The sequence below is a fragment of the Cydia pomonella genome, chromosome 12, assembly GCF_033807575.1.
Source record: "Cydia pomonella isolate Wapato2018A chromosome 12, ilCydPomo1, whole genome shotgun sequence".
Taxonomy (NCBI): Eukaryota; Metazoa; Arthropoda; class Insecta; order Lepidoptera; family Tortricidae; genus Cydia; species Cydia pomonella.
Genome location: NC_084714.1, coordinates 7518683 through 7536814, shown reverse-complemented (window position 1 = coordinate 7536814; position 18132 = coordinate 7518683). Strand labels below are relative to the sequence as shown.

At 35.2% G+C, this 18132-nt stretch overlaps 1 protein-coding gene across 1 annotated transcript in view; it reads left to right on the top strand.

The window, feature by feature from the left end:
* LOC133523393 (allatotropins-like) overlaps nt 1-14902 on the top strand; it is a 96028-nt gene extending 81126 nt beyond the window's left edge. Inside the window, exons 5-9 of the mRNA XM_061858936.1 lie at nt 1196-1276; nt 1812-1907; nt 6302-6383; nt 11121-11208; nt 14274-14902. Coding sequence (XP_061714920.1) covers nt 1196-1276; nt 1812-1907; nt 6302-6383; nt 11121-11208; nt 14274-14315 — 389 coding nt within the window. The 3' untranslated portion in view covers nt 14316-14902. The remainder of the gene's footprint in view (nt 1-1195; nt 1277-1811; nt 1908-6301; nt 6384-11120; nt 11209-14273) is intronic.
* Nucleotides 14903-18132: the final 3230 nt, after the last annotated feature.

Genomic DNA, 18132 nt, shown 5'->3' with positions numbered 1-18132 from the left:
ATCCAGTCGCACTACATATATATTCAAAAGTTCGGCACCGGTAGGTACCGCCAGGGATTTTGGAAAAAGAACGCCAGAAATGGAACCTGAAGGTATCCTTGTATTATAAAATATAAAGTGTTAAATGGTGCTTTGAGTTTCGAAGACTATGAAACTTTTGCTTATTGAGATATATTATGTTGTTGATAAGTATAAGGATCTTTGTGACGGATCTAAATTAAGACATCTACTTATAATATGACGTCTAAATTGTTCTGTTCCGAGAAGTTTCTTAACTTTGTAATATTCATTGTAATTATTTTGAAGGATGGCTCTCTTGGCCAAGCAGTAAAAGCATTATGAGGGAAGATTGGGGTTAAAAATTTAATTTATTGGTATTCTGTTTCCGATATAAGATAAAAATATGTTTATAACAAAGTTGAGAACTTTCCGGGACCTACAGTGATTACAGTGAATAACCGGGTTGCCTAGCCAAGGTGACAATCGCTTCCGCTACGATAACGAAACGCTTTGTTTCTCTCTATCGCTCTTTTATATTAGTGCGACAGTGACAGCTGCGTTTCGTTCGCTACGGAGCGTAAACGAATGGCATGTCGGCTATGTACCCTGAACGTACCATTGCAATTCCACAATATTTCGTGGACATAAGCATCGTTAACACATTTAAGTGATCATTTGTTAATCTTATTGCTACGAGATAAGGTCTACAAATGGTCAGTGAGTTTTTGTTATTATACTGCTCTTGTTTATTCTGTGCGCTAAATTACTGGCAGTTTCACATAGTGCATCTACATGAAAAAATAAGGATAATAGGTTTTTTTTTTTAATATCAAGCAAGTCAATGGATAACAGATAATTGACTACACTTGCATAACTCTGTGTTGTTGTGAAAACAGTCTACACAGACTATACACACTATGAAGCTTTTACAAAGAGCATGAGGTCGCCACACATAGATGCAAATTTATTTATACCTATAATTCTAAGATGGTGTTCCTATACTTTATTGTAGGGAAGCGCTGATGTGTGGTGATTGTCTTATGTGCTCCGTAGTTGAGGTTTTCTGTCTGTGAAAATAACAAAATGTGTCTGGCGCAAAAACTGTACCTACTATGTAAAACCATATCGACTGGTTTCAATTTTATAACTTCCACATATAGACAAATGGAAGTGCTTATAAAAATGTTTTCGACAGAGCCCAGGCGCTTTAACCCCAAGAACTTAATGATGGTGGCTCGGAGCTTCGGCAAACGGAGTGATGAGACCGCTGAGGAAGGTAAACGTCAGCGGTATCGTGGTTTAACGCCTGTGCACAACGGATGCGTGTGTGTAGGCATGCACGTTGTATGTAATATACAGATCCATATGAGATACGGCACACCGCTTGCCTGACGTGGCTCCAACATTTTTGCGTACATGCACGTGCACGTTTACGCACATGCAGCTTGTGTGATCTGGCCTTTAGGCCTTGAAGCGCAATGTTTAAAATATAGCTTTATGTCTGCTTTTTGAAAAATAAAGCGCTTCGTATTAAAGTAAGACTGAGTGGTGTGAATAATATCGAGCGATTGGACTATTGTTATTAGGAGGAAGTAGGTTTTTTACAATCATTTTAGAGTAAAATTTAATATAAATTTACAGTTAGATAACTGTGTATAAACTCTATTACGTTTTTACCATTACAAATAATTCAAACTTATGATATAATAAACTTTGTCAATATGATTTAGTTAAACTATGTTTACGTTTTTCTATCATATTTATATAAAATGACTTCTCAATAATTTAAACATTAATGGTTGCTGTAACAGAAGAAGAAAAGAGACAAAGAAGAACGGATTTCAAGCCTGATAACAAAATTAATGTTGCCGTCGGCTACGGCAAGCGAAAAATGCCGAACAAGCGAGGTAATGCTCCGCTTCGAGCTAAGCTCACGATCCATTATATCAGTAAATGAATACGATGTTTACACTATATAAACAGCCATAAGAGACGGCTCTAACCCCACGTGCAATCTGGGGGTTGATTTTGACGTGTTATCTGTGTGCTATTATATTTAAGTCTCAAAATAAAGGATAAACTTTAGGTCAATATGGATAAGCGTGCCTGCGGGATAAGTGTGGCCGACCTTTACATTAGGGCCTGTTTACATTTTGCTAAGTGTTTATTGCGAGTTCATACATTAGCCACTAAACGCAAGTGGCAAATAGCAAATGTATACATGAACTCGCAATAAACACTAATCAAAGTGTAAACGGGCCCCATTTTGAAGGCCATGCCACACTTATCCCGCAGCCATACTTATCCTGCAGCCACACTTATCCATATTGACTACTGTTTTAAAAAATATAGTCATTAATAGTTGTTTTCTCCACGTCTATTTAATTAAAGTCTATTATGACAATGATTTCACTGCTTTTAAGGACACAGGACAATCAGGATATGAGTTTTGTGAATAATATACTAAATGCTAAGTGTTGTTTTAAATGTTTCGTCCTGTTATATTTCCAGGATTGCAAATTGTATACTAAAATTGATCAATATGACGCTCGTATAAAATATATAGTTTAAGTTTATGTGCTTATGTATATTATTGTGTCTTTTATTTCAGCTGAAACATTTTATTGAGTCCAGTGCAATGATACAGATCCTACTTGTCAGATAGACATGAATGTCGCTTAATAATAGTACATTAATGCACTCATTAATAAAAGTGGTTGATATATCCACATTATTATGCGTGTACAGCATTAAAGCAATTGTTTATATTGAAAACTACCGCAGGTAATGCATTTACAGTCGACGTCAAAGATATGTGTCGTTTCCAAGCAAAAAGTCCCACTTTGTCGCTTGCCATAAGGACGCTTTGACAGGTTATTCGTAAGTCGGTAAAGATACAAGCAAGTCTCGTCGTTATGATAAGCGACACATATGTTTAAGTACATTTTTCTCATTATTACAAAGGAGTATGGTGCTAATGTGTAAACATGTCTTTGACGTCGACTGTACCTAGACAACTTGTTTAAGCAGTTTACATGACTTCGTAATTCCATGTGCGTTTTCTATTTATGCATTGAACGCTTTTAACTCATATTATTATATATTTTACTAAATAAAAATATATAGTTAGGTATGATTTTAGATTTAGTTATTTTGACGGCCTAGTAGGTAGTGACCCTGCCTATGAAACAGGAGGGCACGGGTTCGAATCCTGGTAATGGCATCTATTTGTCTGTTTATCACAATTATTTGTTCCTTAATCTGAGTTGTGGATGTTTTCTATGTATGTAAGTATTTATATATAACTATATATTATATATATGGTAGTCTAGTACATACAACATGAGCCTTGATGAGATTACTGTGGGACTAGGTCGACCTGTGTAAAGTTGTCTCATAATATTTATATTTATTCGTTTTCTTCTAAACTTGGTTACTACTAACGTTCGGTTGCACCAACCTTTATCGACAAACTGATTGACGTCAGCTTAAAACCTTGTATAAATCTTACCATATTTTTTAGAAAAATATTGTGAAGTTAATATTTTTACTGACAATTGTGTACCCTGCCTTAAGTATTCCGTGATGTTGTTATTTAGAATTTACAAAACAGCCTATGCAAACATACATATAATCACGCCTATTTTTCGGAGGGGTATGCAGAGACCGCGGATTCCCACTTGCTACGTCCTGATATACCTCTTTCGCTTCCTTTAGGTACTTTCATTCCTCATACACGCTCGCAGGGTTAGCGTTCTCTTGACCTGACCTTTCTTCAGAATTTCCACAATTTGATTAGAGAAAGTCCGCCGAGGTCTACCCCTTCCAGCTCCCTAATCTACATCTCCCTTATACACAAAAATCAAAGTTAAAAAAGTTTATATATTCATTAAAACAACGCTGATTGTAAAGGATACCAATGAAAACTTTATCTCGCTCGCGGCAATTTCATTAAATCCGCTATCTTATTACAAGGCGACACCTAGTTAAAAGTTGAATCGGAACGCGCGGAAAATACGGGCATTGGGATAAAGCAATGTATACACAACACACCAAGTAACAAGGGCTATTATGAAAAACTGTCTTAAAGTATTCTTATTTTTCGTTAACATCAAGGAGTGTTTTTCATCTTTACAAAATCATACTTCAACAAATTTATTACACATTTTTTTTAGTGTAGGTACCGCTGTTTTTAATATTTTTAACTTTAGATTCTGTTTCTGAAGAAAAATAACGATAAAAAGTGTATTCATATATATCGCCAACGAACAGAATTGAATTTTTACTTAAAACCTTAACTCAGTGGACTTTTAATTTCACTAGTTTACAAATTAAAATAAAAGCTATGTCCTTTCAATGAATTCCATATCGATGTATTTAGTAGTAATAACTAAACGCAAACATATATTTGTTTTATTTCTATCACGTCTATAAATCAAGTTCTTATAACATCTTATTTTAAACTACTCATAAGTTGGTTTCGATTTTATTTTAAAATTTTGATGCTGTGCAGTGTTCAGTTAAATAAATACTTGTTTTAATAATGTCAAAAAGGTTGTGTAAAGTTCATTCTGATCGTTTTTGTTATGTTTGTGGTGAATTTATAATATCTAAAAAAGGATATCCCATAACGGAATCAAACTAGATAAAACTAGTGTAGCTTTTAAGCATTCATGCTCTATTTTTCCCAATCTTTCTCAGGCTAAACTGAAAGAAGGTGTTTTTATCGGACCGCAAATCAACAAACTCTTAAAAGATGGGGTATTTGAAAACAACCTTTCTGATATTGAGAGTTCTGCTTGGAAATCACTACGACTTATTATTCAAGAATTTTTAGGCAACAAAAAAAATGAAAATTACCAACAGTTTGTTGCTGATTTATTACATAATTTTCAACGAATGGGTGTCAGCATGTCTCTTAAAATTCATTTCCTTCACTCGCACCTCGATTTCTTCCCTGCGAACCTCGGACAAGTCAGCGATGAACATGGAGAGCGTTTTCATCAGGATTTGAAATTTTTTGAGCAAAATTATCAAGGATACTGGAACCAGGCCATGTTAGGTGATTATTGCTGGTCTGTTATTTGAGATACAGACACGAATAAATACAAGAAAAAAGCTAAGACAATTCACTTTTAATTTTTTGTTTGATATTTTTGTAAACATTATTTTTTGAAAAAAATTATCAAAAATATTAAATATCTTAGAAACATGACGTGTTAGATTTTTTTTATAATTTTTCTGAAACTCAGTGCACCTCGATTGTTAAGAAAAAAAATGTTTCATTCGAAGGACAAAAACTTTGTAAACTAGTGTTTTTAATAATTACCTTCGCAAATAAAACAACCACTAGAAAGGTGAAACGAAAAATAATGACGCTTGGATTATTTCTCTCAATAATATATGTATATACCATACGTATAAATTCATCCCAAAACTGTATTTCCTTCTATTGTATTTGAAAATAGGTATCTTACATTTATATATTATTATAGGTAAGTTCTTTACCTTCGGTCACTACGTAATATCTAATTATTACCAACGTGAGTGTGCTTCGTAAGATAGCTTTTATTGTGACCTGCTGTATGAGTACCTTGGCTTAATAAGTTACCTACATGAATAAGCCATTGTTACCTTAATAATGTTTCTGTCAAAGATATGGCAGGTACTGCTTTGCTGAAACCAAATATCTCATGTATACTTCGAGATATCTGTTAATTATAGCTTGCGCCTATGCAATGTGCATTGCAGTTGAAGTTCAACATATTGCATTCTGGATTCGACATTTCGAGAAGGTATTGGTTCAGGTCTGCCGTATATTCAAACTCAGATATATAAAGTAAAGCATTTATTCATTGCAGCGCGTATGGGCTGGATTTTGATAAGATGACAATTGTACATCGACAAATGTCAAACGAAGGGAAAAAATATATCTGGATGCCAGATGCTATGAAAAGTCATGTGTCTATTTTCATACATTATTTAATTTGGCATTTTTATCAACGATTGTCATTTTGTCTGAATCCTCAGGTATTATACTTTATTATTTTAGTTAAAGTCAAACTACGAATGTTCTTTTGGGGTTTGAATTGTTTTTCTGAATTAAATAGCAGAGCATCTATCATCCATTTTAAATAAGAGATATAAAAATAATCTTGAAGTTTATAGCAAAAATCTTCTCAAGAATAGAATAAGTCTAACAAATTTCGGAATAATGGCTCAATTGACTTAACGATCCACTCCAAGGGCTAGTCATTTCCAATAACATGGGCTGTCGGCTTAAGCCTGATTACTGTTGCAGTGTACGGTTTGGACAACTTCTGGGAGACGCTGGCCGCGCCGGAGAGGGAAGGGCAGGAGATGGAAGACGACAAGCTTGAAAGGTAACTGTTACCATTCTTCCTCGCATTGTCCCGGCATTTTGCCTCGCTCATCCTGGGGATGATACCTGGGAGAAAAATATTATAGATATGGTGAATATAACCGAATTGATTGACATTTCATTAATAAAAATTGTTCATTCATTAGTAACCAAGTAACCTACGGTACGCGTGGAACGTGCGTAAAAAGAATAGGTACAATATTAATACGTTTGACTTTGCATAGGGTAGGTATAAAATGAAGCCTGAATTAAATTAAAAATAGCACTGTAATGTCGGTTAACACCTCAACGCAAAGCTATTCTATAAATAGCACCCACAGTTCAAACGTAGCCATGTGTTGGCTAGTCACTAATTTTCAACCTAATTCCGATTCGTTCACCCCTAACTGGTTCTGATTGGTAATTAATTGGTAATCACGACAACTAATGAATGAACGCATCTAATTAAGTGGACCTGAACTCTAATTAACATTGAAATATTGACCACTAAATAGATAAGTCGGGTGCGGGTACTAATCCCGATTAATTGGTACCCGCATTTAATCAACATGAGTAACGTAGGTAACGCGGGGATATTTTCTTATTCCTATGTTTTTAGTACACTAACATATTTTAAATTAAAAACCAACATTCAGGGGAAGAGGGATAAGATCACATATTATTACAGTTTCTAAAATTTCGTAGGATATCGTTGAATATTTATAATATAGGTTGTTATGACAAAGTTGAATGTGGGTGTTTTTCGTTCACGAATCGAAAGTTAAAATGAGCTACTATGGAATCTTAAGCAAAAAAAGGATTTCAAGGTACTGGGAAATAAGAAATTTGCCACAAACGTAACAGATCTGTTAATAATAAAATAATTTATTACTAAATAATTACTAGGGCAACTGCTTCTAGAGGTACCTAGATAGTGGTAAGACATAATAAATACTTCTAAAAACGTGCATACCATCACAATGCCTCAAATGTGGGTAGTCAATCTTCTCGGCTATCAAACGCAGGATTGAGTTGGGGCTGACTCGCACCCGGCGCACCATGCGATACAGAAGCGGGGCAGCCCCACCAGTTACCGGAACGCCGCGTTGTTATACGTTATCGTATAGAAAATAAAGGCAGTAATAGTCCCTCCTACAATTTATTTCCGCAAAAGCACATCACTAGTCCGGATCCCCGGTACACCATGAATTAACGATGTTAATGTAATCGGTAGTTTTAAGTGTTCACTTAAATTTGGGTCAGTTAACACTCGGATTATAAATGGATGTGGATGGCGCTTAAAATTAGGATACAGTTCAATTAGGGTAAGCTGATTATGCAAATCCGATTAGAATTTCGATCGTTATAGTGCATTGTTATTGACGATTTGCAATATGAGTCAACCTGATTTTTGGACCCGGGTACGTCCTTAAACTACGTCCACAAGAGAGGAATGGGCATTGTGAATCTCATCACGCTTTGTGTGGTAGGGTACAGCCAGTGGATGTCATTCTAGATATAGAGCAGCTGGGGAAGTACCTCCACCTTACAGAAAACCGCAGCCAAATAACACTAGACCCTACTCATAGTGTTGTGTTCCTGCCGGTGAGTAAGGTTACCAGAGCTTAACGAGGGGGGTGGGGGTTTAGGGTCGGCAACGCGCATGTAACTCCTCTAGAGTTGCAGGCGTACATAGGCTATGGAGACTGCTTACCATCAGGCGGACCGTATGCTTGTTTGCCACCGACGTAGTATAAAAAAAAACCTGAGTCAGTCTTTTTTTTTAATATATTTTATTGTTTCAAAAACTTTACCTTAATAATAATTGTTCTCCTAAACCATAATTAAAACTGCTTTTTACTGCAATACATCTAAATATACGGTTCAATAAGACAAATTGGTCATGATTATAATAATATTCATAATCTTCTTGTTTAATGTCTATTTGGAGGTTTTCCACGCGACACGTTTTCTTTAATGGATCACAAAGAAAACAAACAAAGTCGCCCAATCCAATTACGTAAAGAAATTAAATTTCAGAAAAAAACATTTCAGTCTCTGAAAAAACATTTTTAGAAGCTACTAAACTGAAACACGTTCATATTATTGTAACCTATTCTAAACTTTCAATCGTATTTCTATTTAAAAAAAAATCCTAGAAACAGGATACTTTGAAGTATAGGTACGAGTATATAATAGCGTGATGTCTGCAACGCACTTAAAAAGTTTTCAACCTGTATAAACTTTCGCCGAACTATCAGATTTCCGTTCCTAAGCGTGACATCTACCTGTTGAAAGTTCCCTCTAATAACTTCACCTGCCTAACTTCCGCCTTATTTTGCTTTAACACGAATCGTAAAATATAATTTCGCATCGTGCTAAAAATGAATAAGGTCCAATAAGGCAAACCCACGTGACTTTAATGGAGTGCGAACCAAATTAACAAAGGCAGTACTTCAATCTAATTACGTAAGGATTTAGGAAAGAGAAGAGTTGTGGAACACAAGGGAACCAATACATTTTATGACTCTTCTCTTTCCGCACAGACTTTATCACGTGACATCTACCTGTTGAGTTTCCTCTAATAGCCTCGCCTGTTTAACTTCTGGCTAACTTTGCTTTGACACGATATGTAAAGCTTTCAATTTTTTTGCACTCGAGATTACTACAATGAGGTGGGATGATGCTAAGTGGTGGGATATGTCAAATTTTTGATTGGATTATTCACTGAATGTGACGGTTTCGAGTTATAATATACTATATAGCAATGTCACTAGTTCAGAGCTTAAATTAGAGAAGTAAACTAGAAATGCCACTCGAATCCATTCCTACCACGTAAATTAGTCATTCATCTAATGACCTTTTATTTGTATGGAATTGTATCATTCGTAATTTTGGTTAAACGACCGAGCCACGTGTATTTTTGTTTAAATTTTGATCGTTTCACTCGGAATTTGAACTAGAAATGTATTGGTATTTTCATTTCCCGCTGACCCCTGAAAAAATGCATTTTACATTAGCTAACTAAAAAGAAAAATCACACCATCTGTAACCATACCTCCATGCTTAAGTGTTATGAAGCTCATGAATACTAACCGACTTGCTTTAAGAAATATAAAGTTGCTCATCATAAAAGACGTACGTTTTAAACCACATTTTCTTTGAAACTAAAGTTGTTCCTTTGTGGAATCATGATATCATGTTTTATAATCTCACATACGAGTTAAAATACGATACAATAATATCCGCTGCGTTTTTTTTTATTATTTTGTATAAAAAATTGTGAATATTCCCCTATCATTTGGTGCCGGTGTTTGTGTTTTTATATAGGCATAAACAACAAAGATAATATTTTGTTAAAAGATTCCGAATCCTCAAGATCGTCTTAAAAGGCATATAAATGTCTCATATGTCCCAAAACGTGATTCAAGTCCCAACTGTTCAGATTATCACCGAGCCAATTAGATTAGGCTGCCCATAAACACTCCACTTCACACTTTCACTCGACTTGGAGCGAATGGGTCTTAAGATACATTTGTCTTGCCACATTTAAGGAGATTAAGACTCGATGGAATTCTGAGCGGATCCGATCCACGTTAAAGGCGTCCGCTAGCTGACGCGGGTGCACGTAGCGGGCGCACGAGTACGCGCCAGTTAGCGTTACTCATACTATTTCGTCAACCTGCCCACCCGCCCTATGCATCTCGCCAAGCCGCACGTGCGGACGCCCAAAAACTCAAGTCAAAGTTTTTCGATTGAGTACATATGAGAATATGTTTCTTTAATGTTTAGTAAGGTCAAGGTTGTTTTTAATTATTCATTTTATATATGTAGTTCTAAGTGTACGATTACTAAAATTGGCTTAAATAATACTTTTTTTAAAGCGTTTCAAGACATTAGAAAACAATAGATAAAATAAATATAACAGATTATCAAATTTTAGAATACATCACGACCTCTTTCCATACACTTGGAATTGATTGATGTATCAAATCCATTTCCCCAACCCATTTCGGGGCGTCATTCGAAAATTTTCGCGTTGTCAGTCGTAATAAAATGAATTTTACGAGGCGGTAAAAAGATCGAGGTTTCCCTTTTCGGGAAATTGTTATACTTTAACAATTGGTTCATGTTTGATAAAAGAGCCGCTAAAGGGTTACATAATATACTTACTTTAATACTTATGTAATAGCTTTATGCTTCGATGAATGATTATGTATTGTTTCGAGAACATATAAAGAGAAAACGCCTACAAGATGACCGCCACGCTGTTTATGTGACATTTTTGAAGATGTAAACTAATTTAACGCTCTCTAACGGCCCGATTCGAATTTTAAGATACGTTGAAATTTAACAATTGTTAACTTTTTTAAATGTGGAGCATAAATCATGTTGGATTTTTTCATTCTGAATGATTTGTTTTATTTTTTGATTAACCTTTAGATTCTCACAAAAATCTTATTTGTTATTTGAAACCTGACGTTCAAGGACGTAGTTAAGCAAAACTTATCCATCTTTTAAAAAATGTCATTTAATTGAATGACTTTTCCTTTTGACAGAAGTGTGCATTTGATCCTTATCCCTTAATTACGTCCAATCGTTATACTGATTTTGATTTGTAAAAAAATCAAATTAATTACCAATAGGTATTCATTGGCTGAATAATCTACCTATTTTAATATTTATTCGTATTATAGGACTTGTACGAGTATGCATAACATTATTATCAGATGAATTAACGTGTCTTAATTATTTACAGCATCCCATTGGATTGGTTCGTGAACGAGATCGTAAACAACCCGGACTTCGCGCGATCCGTGGTCCGCAAATTCGTGGATATCAACCAGGTTTGTATGCACATACTTTCGCCATATTGTATAATAAATGTTCCTATTGATCGCGTTCCATGCCACCCGACTAAAGTCCAGTAAATACCACAACAGTGGTCCACAAGTTCAATGCGAGTGAGTTAACATCCATTTAAACCAGTGGCTCTGTGTTAGGCAGTGTCTTACCTGAGCGAATAACTCGCGAACGCGAAGCAGCGCGGCGCGGCGGGTGAATTCAATCCTTTGATACCTATGGAATTCTCCTACGTGAGCGATCTCCGAATGCCGTTGGGCCGCCGCGCGTCGCATTCGCGAGTTATGGCCCACGTAAGCCGCGCTGTTAACCGAGTCGCGAACATAGCTTAAAACTGAATAAACGTATGGCTATCGTCATTAGAAAAAATCCAGAACTAAATTAATTAGGTAGCTGTGGGCATATATGAAAACCAATTTAACCGTAACAGCAGTAACACATTAAAATTATTCTGGAACCATGAATGAGGGATGGTCATTTTAATATTATAATAATAATTACTCAGAAATGTGGGATCAAAGGCGTATTCAGAATACTAATTATATTTAAATATTCTGTGTTTGTTTGTTAACAAATGAAACAATACTATGTAACTTGTATAGCTTATTGTGCTGAATGATTGATGGATTTTATATTTTAAATATCACACCGATTTAATATTACGCGCTGCATTTCAATTATTAGGAGTTCGTGTATCAAAAGGAAAAAAAGAAGTAATAGAATTACTCGTGTTTGTCTGCCAGTACCTACAGCTTATGTATTTTCTCCGATACGGTGAAACCAATTGAGGTGATATTTGGTACACATATGTAAGTCAGTGACCCAATGATGAACGTAACTAGATCAATTAAACGTATCTGTCGTAAGGAGTTTAAATATATAGTTTAATAATTTTAAGATGAACATAGAGAATAGTTCATTATTAACAATAAATAGATTCCAGAAAGACATATACGATTGCACAAAAGTAAGTCTGTAAGGAAATAAAATTGTCTGATGACTGTTTTTCACCGTCAGCGACCCACTATAGTTCGTTATTTTTACCATTAGAAAGAAGGTAAGCGATTTAGACGTTTCTGTTTATTTAAACCCACTTTAAAAAATGAGTCACAGCAAATATGTACCAATTATAAAACATATTTGTGTATATGTATAATTATTTACATTCTTTTGCTTTCATATGTCATATAAAGTAGTTTTTAAAAGCGTTTTTCAATAATTTTCAATAACAAGACTAGTTTCAAAGAAAGAAAGATGTCAAGATTGTCTACCTTTTTTTATACTGCTAAAAAACGAACTGTAGGTGGGTTCTATGTTCATAGGCGCTTTTCGCTGCATATACCTACGGGTTTTCCCATGTTATCGGCTACACGGTAGCGCGTGGCTCGCGCTAGCAGCATTGAATGATGTTAAATTTCGTTTGCTGCTCCTAGTGTTTCGCATCGTAGCACGGCGTAGAGCGTAGCATTTCTATTTCAATATATTATAATAAATGGCGTAAATTTGTGGAAGTAACGTGCTGTTAACATCTGGAGGCGTATTCGTAAGCGAATAGTGGAATAATTAGCGTTGCGAGGGTTTCAATGCACGGAGGTTAAACGAACTTGTCCCAGAGTTAAACACAAAACCTAGGTTTATAGCATAGACTGCATATAGCAAAAGAATGGTACCGTAAAGTCTAAACCTAACTTAAATATCTTCGTTCAGATGTGAATATAATTTTTTAATTAGGTAAGGTTAGGTTAAATGTGACATTTTCAGCTAAAATTTACCACATCGTCGGTTGCCAATAACTTTGATTTCAAATATCCGGACGACCGGTTTGGCCTAGTGGGTAGTGACCCTGCCTACGAAGCTGATGGTCCCGGGTTCAAATCCTGGTAAGGGCATTTATTCGTGTGATGAGCATGGATATTTGTTCCTGAGTCATGGGTGTTTTCTATGTATTTAAGTATTTATAAATATTTATATATTATATATATCGTTGTCTAAGTACCCTCAACACAAGCCTTATTGAGCTTTCTGTGGGACTTAGTCAATTTGTGTAATAATGTCGTATAATATAAAAAATATATATATGCTTTATGGAAATAGCGTCTTATTGACAACCGACAACAAGTATCTTTTTGGTTGAAAACGCACAAATATTTTCATAAATAAAAGATAAAACTCAGGCATCACCAAAAAGAACTTTGGTATATATTAAGGTGTTCAACTTGTGGACCATAGTGTTAATTCTGAGCTATAGTTGGAAGGTTTACGATAACGACAATCGACCCGATTCGAAGAATGATTAAGACACGTTTAAGATCTTTAAAAGATCGATAACCAAACTACATGTCAAAATTGACGTTTATTTCGATTCCGCTATCATCCCAATAAGATCTGTACGATATTTCTAACGTCAAAGTGACATTGGTTGCCCGAATCGAGCTGCTTCTGTCAATTATACGACATACAAACGATATCTAAACCAGAACCCATCGTTATCATATTTCATTCTTCGAATGGGGCAGATAGTGTCGTAATTAGCGCTGAATAGTTCACATAAGGGACCTAATTAAATCCTTTACGCCATCATAGCATGCACGGCCAAGCGAAAGTACCCGCTCTAAAGCTATGTACGGGAAATTGATTCCCGTACTTACAAGTGCACCTCGGCTTGTTGGAGTGACGTCATCGTTAACTACGAGCCGTTTAATTAATTAGTTAGCTCTTATAGTATACTCAAGATACTTTAAAGAGGTGTAAAGCCAGGACATTAAAAGGGAACAAAAGATATGGCCGCCGCGCGTTATTTGCGACGGAAGATATGGTCATCGCAATGGTTTTAATGTTTTACCTCAGTAACTGAAAATATACTCCGTTTGAATTCATTATAGGCATGGATTAAATATACCTCATTTTATTATAAGTACAAATATTGAGATATTGTTTTAAAATGAGAGCCGAAAACCGAGCCTGAAATAAAATATTATATATAGATATAGGTTGAAAAATATAGTAACTTTTTTATCGTTTGTACTTTAATCATTTTCTATGTTTACAGGACGGCGTGCTATCATCGGACGAACTCCTCAGGAACGTGTAAACGACATTTAAGTTACTTGTTGTAGACTTTCGGATTGTTTCCCGTTATATACATTTGTACCAACACTATGAAGATGATTTGAAAAATACGACTTAATTAAAATGTTACGATACTGTGATATCAAATAAAACTTACTAATTTTGGAAAAAAATAGTGGTGATTATGTTTTTGTACTCTACTATTGTAATGTTTGTTTAAAAAATGAGTAATATATCTAAAATGTATTATCATTACTGTAAATAGTTTCTAAAATAAATCGATGGCATAAGAATGTGTCCATAAAGTAATTCCTTATATCTATGTAGGAAGGTGTAGTACTATATGAATGTGTGTCTTCAAATTTCATCAGAAATCTATACTGAAAATATATATTTAATATTTCGAGATTTTCAATGTGCGTCACCCTAGTGCGACCTCTGTACTTTTGAAGTTAGCTCCTATTTATGTTCTTGTTTGTCATTTAAGGTTGAGACAATATGTAAGTGCTGTTCCAATACAATTAATATGAAATAACTGTTTACCATAATACATTTGTTTTGTATTAGTATTATCTACCTTTAGGTTCTAAATAGTAATTTTATTTTAGCTATATTGATGTGTTAGCAAAAAAATACTTATTATTTACGTTCGACGACCGGTTTGGCCTAGTGGGTAGTGACCCTGCCTACGAAGCTGATGGTCCCGGGTTCAAATCCTGGTAAGGGCATTTATTCGTGTGATGAGCATGAATATTTGTTCCTGAGTCATGGGTGTTTTCTATGTATTTAAGTATTTATAAATATTTATGTATTATATATATCGTTGTCTAAGTACCCTCAACACAAGCCTTATTGAGCTTACTGTGGGACTTAGTCAATTTGTGTAATAATGTCCTATAATGTCCTATAATATTTATTTGAGGTTCTGCCATCGTGACGTGCATAAATAGAGAAAAAAATATAAGATATTGAAAATCAAGAAGTAGTAGTAAGAGGTAAAAGACTAAAATATTATATTTTAATGTTAGCGGTTATCAATGTACTTTAGTTCTGTCTAAAACAAAGATATTTGTAAAGTTAAAAAAAAAGGGGAAAGGCACCATTTTCTTAGTTCTTGACACATTTATTTAGGCTGGGGTTTACAAAGTGAATTATCAGTTTATTGAGACATAGTATTTTGTATTACCTCTGACGCTCTACATACATACATGTAATGTTACATATTGGATACGATAATTTCTAGGCTAGCGAGTCAAATATTCGAGAATCAATGTTTTGGATACCCAATGTTTACTTAGTTTGTTGTTAATGACATTATCGACGTTATGGATGAAATAAATTTATCGGGTACCAAAAACGTGGTTTTATTTTAGTACATTACGACACAAGTGTGAAATGTAGGAAATTAAAACATGACCAAAGGGACTGTTTTAAATCGACACGAGTTGCGAATTACCCATTCAACGTTTATATTATACAACGTTGTACAGTACAAATATGTGCCGATATCGAAAACAAAAGGGCAATGCTTTAAATTTTCTATATAGGCACGTAAAGTGCCTTTTTCCGCACTAGTGCGGTAAAGTAGCACCATATGTACTGTAATAGTACTTCCTCGCGCTGTTCCGGCATTTTGCCACGGCTCATATGAACCTGGGGTCCGCTACACTACTAATCCCCAGAATTGGTGTAGACACTAGTTTTACGAAAGCGACTGCTATCTAACCTTCCAACCCAGAGGCTAAACTAGGCCTTATTGGAATTAGTCCGGTATCCTCACGATGTTTTCTTTTACCGAAACGCCTTCACTGTAATAGTACATTACGATACAAGTGCGAGAAGCAGGCAATCGGAACGAGTAGCGATAAATAAAAACAAGACCACAGGGAGTGTTTTAAATCGACACGAGTTGCGAATTTCCTTTTAGCACGTGTATTGTACTTACAACGTTTTACAGTACATATGGTCCTTTAAATTTTCGGCACAGGCACGTATTGTGCTAATTATCGCACTAGGGCGGTAAAGAAGCACCATATGTAAATGTATTACTCCTCGTAAGGACTAGGCCATGTTTTGCTCTTTTGAATTTGGAACTTTCTTTTATTTCTATAATTTTTTAAAGTAGAATTTAACTTGTATTTGTAGAACTTACAAGGACTTACAAGGTTAAATTACGGAGTACCTACTAAGTAATGTGCCGATGGAAACTTTACAAACAAGGAAACTTTTCAAAATTGTCATTTTTGGCCCATTTTAGGCCAATGGCCCTCAGACCAGGACAACGCGACCTGTTGGCCGTGCCGCCGGCGCGCACCGTATCGCGCAGGAACTCGCCGCTGCCCCGCGCCCTCTCACTGCTCAATGCGCTCCTGGCATCGACGCCTGAATGCGATCTATTTGCTTGGCGATGGGCGGCAGTGTATAGTGAATGCTTGAGATTCTGTGAGGCGATGGATGCTAGGTGCTCTACTGTCCCAATTTAATTGTTTTATAATTGTTAATACTTATAATTATTAGTTAGTTTAAGTTTCGTGACGCATTGGTTCAACTGTAATGTCATGTAAACATTTTTATCAATAAAAAAAAAAAAAAAAAAATTCTTCAAATTCTTGTGGTATTCTAGAACAATCAGCAGACACTAAAAAGAAGACCGAACTCATTGAGTAATTCAAACAATAAAACATTACATCACACAATCGATTTTGTAAGAGGTAACAAAATACAAAAAAAATTAAACAGAACGAATAATTAAAATTCCTGTGAGCATATATTTCTACTAACTTGTACGCAAACTCAGTCTCGCTTTCCATTTACGTTAGTTTAAAATTTCAAACTGAATTCGAATGTTAGTCAAGGATAATGAACGCAACTGAATAGATCCAGTAATAAGTATCGAAAACTGTCAAGTTTCGTTGCTCTCATTATCATAATTTTGCGGGATTATAGCTAGCATAAAGATTTTTCACTCTATTAGGGTCAACTGATATGTTACAACAAACTGGTATGATATGTGTGTGCGTTTCGAAATTTCCATATAGAAAAAAGTCGAAAACTTTTCATCGAGTCGAAATTGTCCATTTCTAAAATAAAACTTTTCTCTATTCCCTGTGAAATTTTCCTGAAATATCCCAAAACTTCAACTTTTTGGAAGCTTTCCGCAATTTGCACATTTGTATTTACGCCGTCTCGTGAATAATAGAACATTGTAAACTCGAACAGACCTTTTGACGTGAGTATCTTCTCAAAGCACATTGCCAATAGAAAGGAATTATACTCGTAAACCGACAGATACGAGTAAACAGCAACGAAGAAGTTAATAAAATATTAAACGTATTTGAATACAGTAGAATGTTGCAGGTTGGAGCAAAATTCGAACTTCACAAACTGACATCAATTTTACCTTTCAGGTAAGGTTTTAAGTAACTATCGTTTATAGGTAAGTTGTTTACAAAATCAGGAATCCATGTTTCGTAATGCAATAATAATGTTGGTACCGGATTAGGCTAAAATTAGTCATAAATTTTGGTATATCTGCAAACGAAAAAAAAGTAGTAACTTTTAAATTAAAGGAAAAATTTACTTCGTATTTAAGAACATTGGTGCAATCGCCCTTAACCAACTGAGCTACCGAAACTTACTAGAAAGTAGTGTCGCATTGTCGTAATTTCGGTTTTTACCTGAAGAGGACATTTTTTTTTCTCAATAAATATAGGCGCTGGTGGCCTCGCGGTAAGAGCGTGCGACTTGCAATCCGGAGGTCGCGGGTTCAAACCCCGGCTCGTACTGCTCGTACTCGAAATATCATTTGTTATTTACTAGTCGCTTTTTGGTGAAGGAAA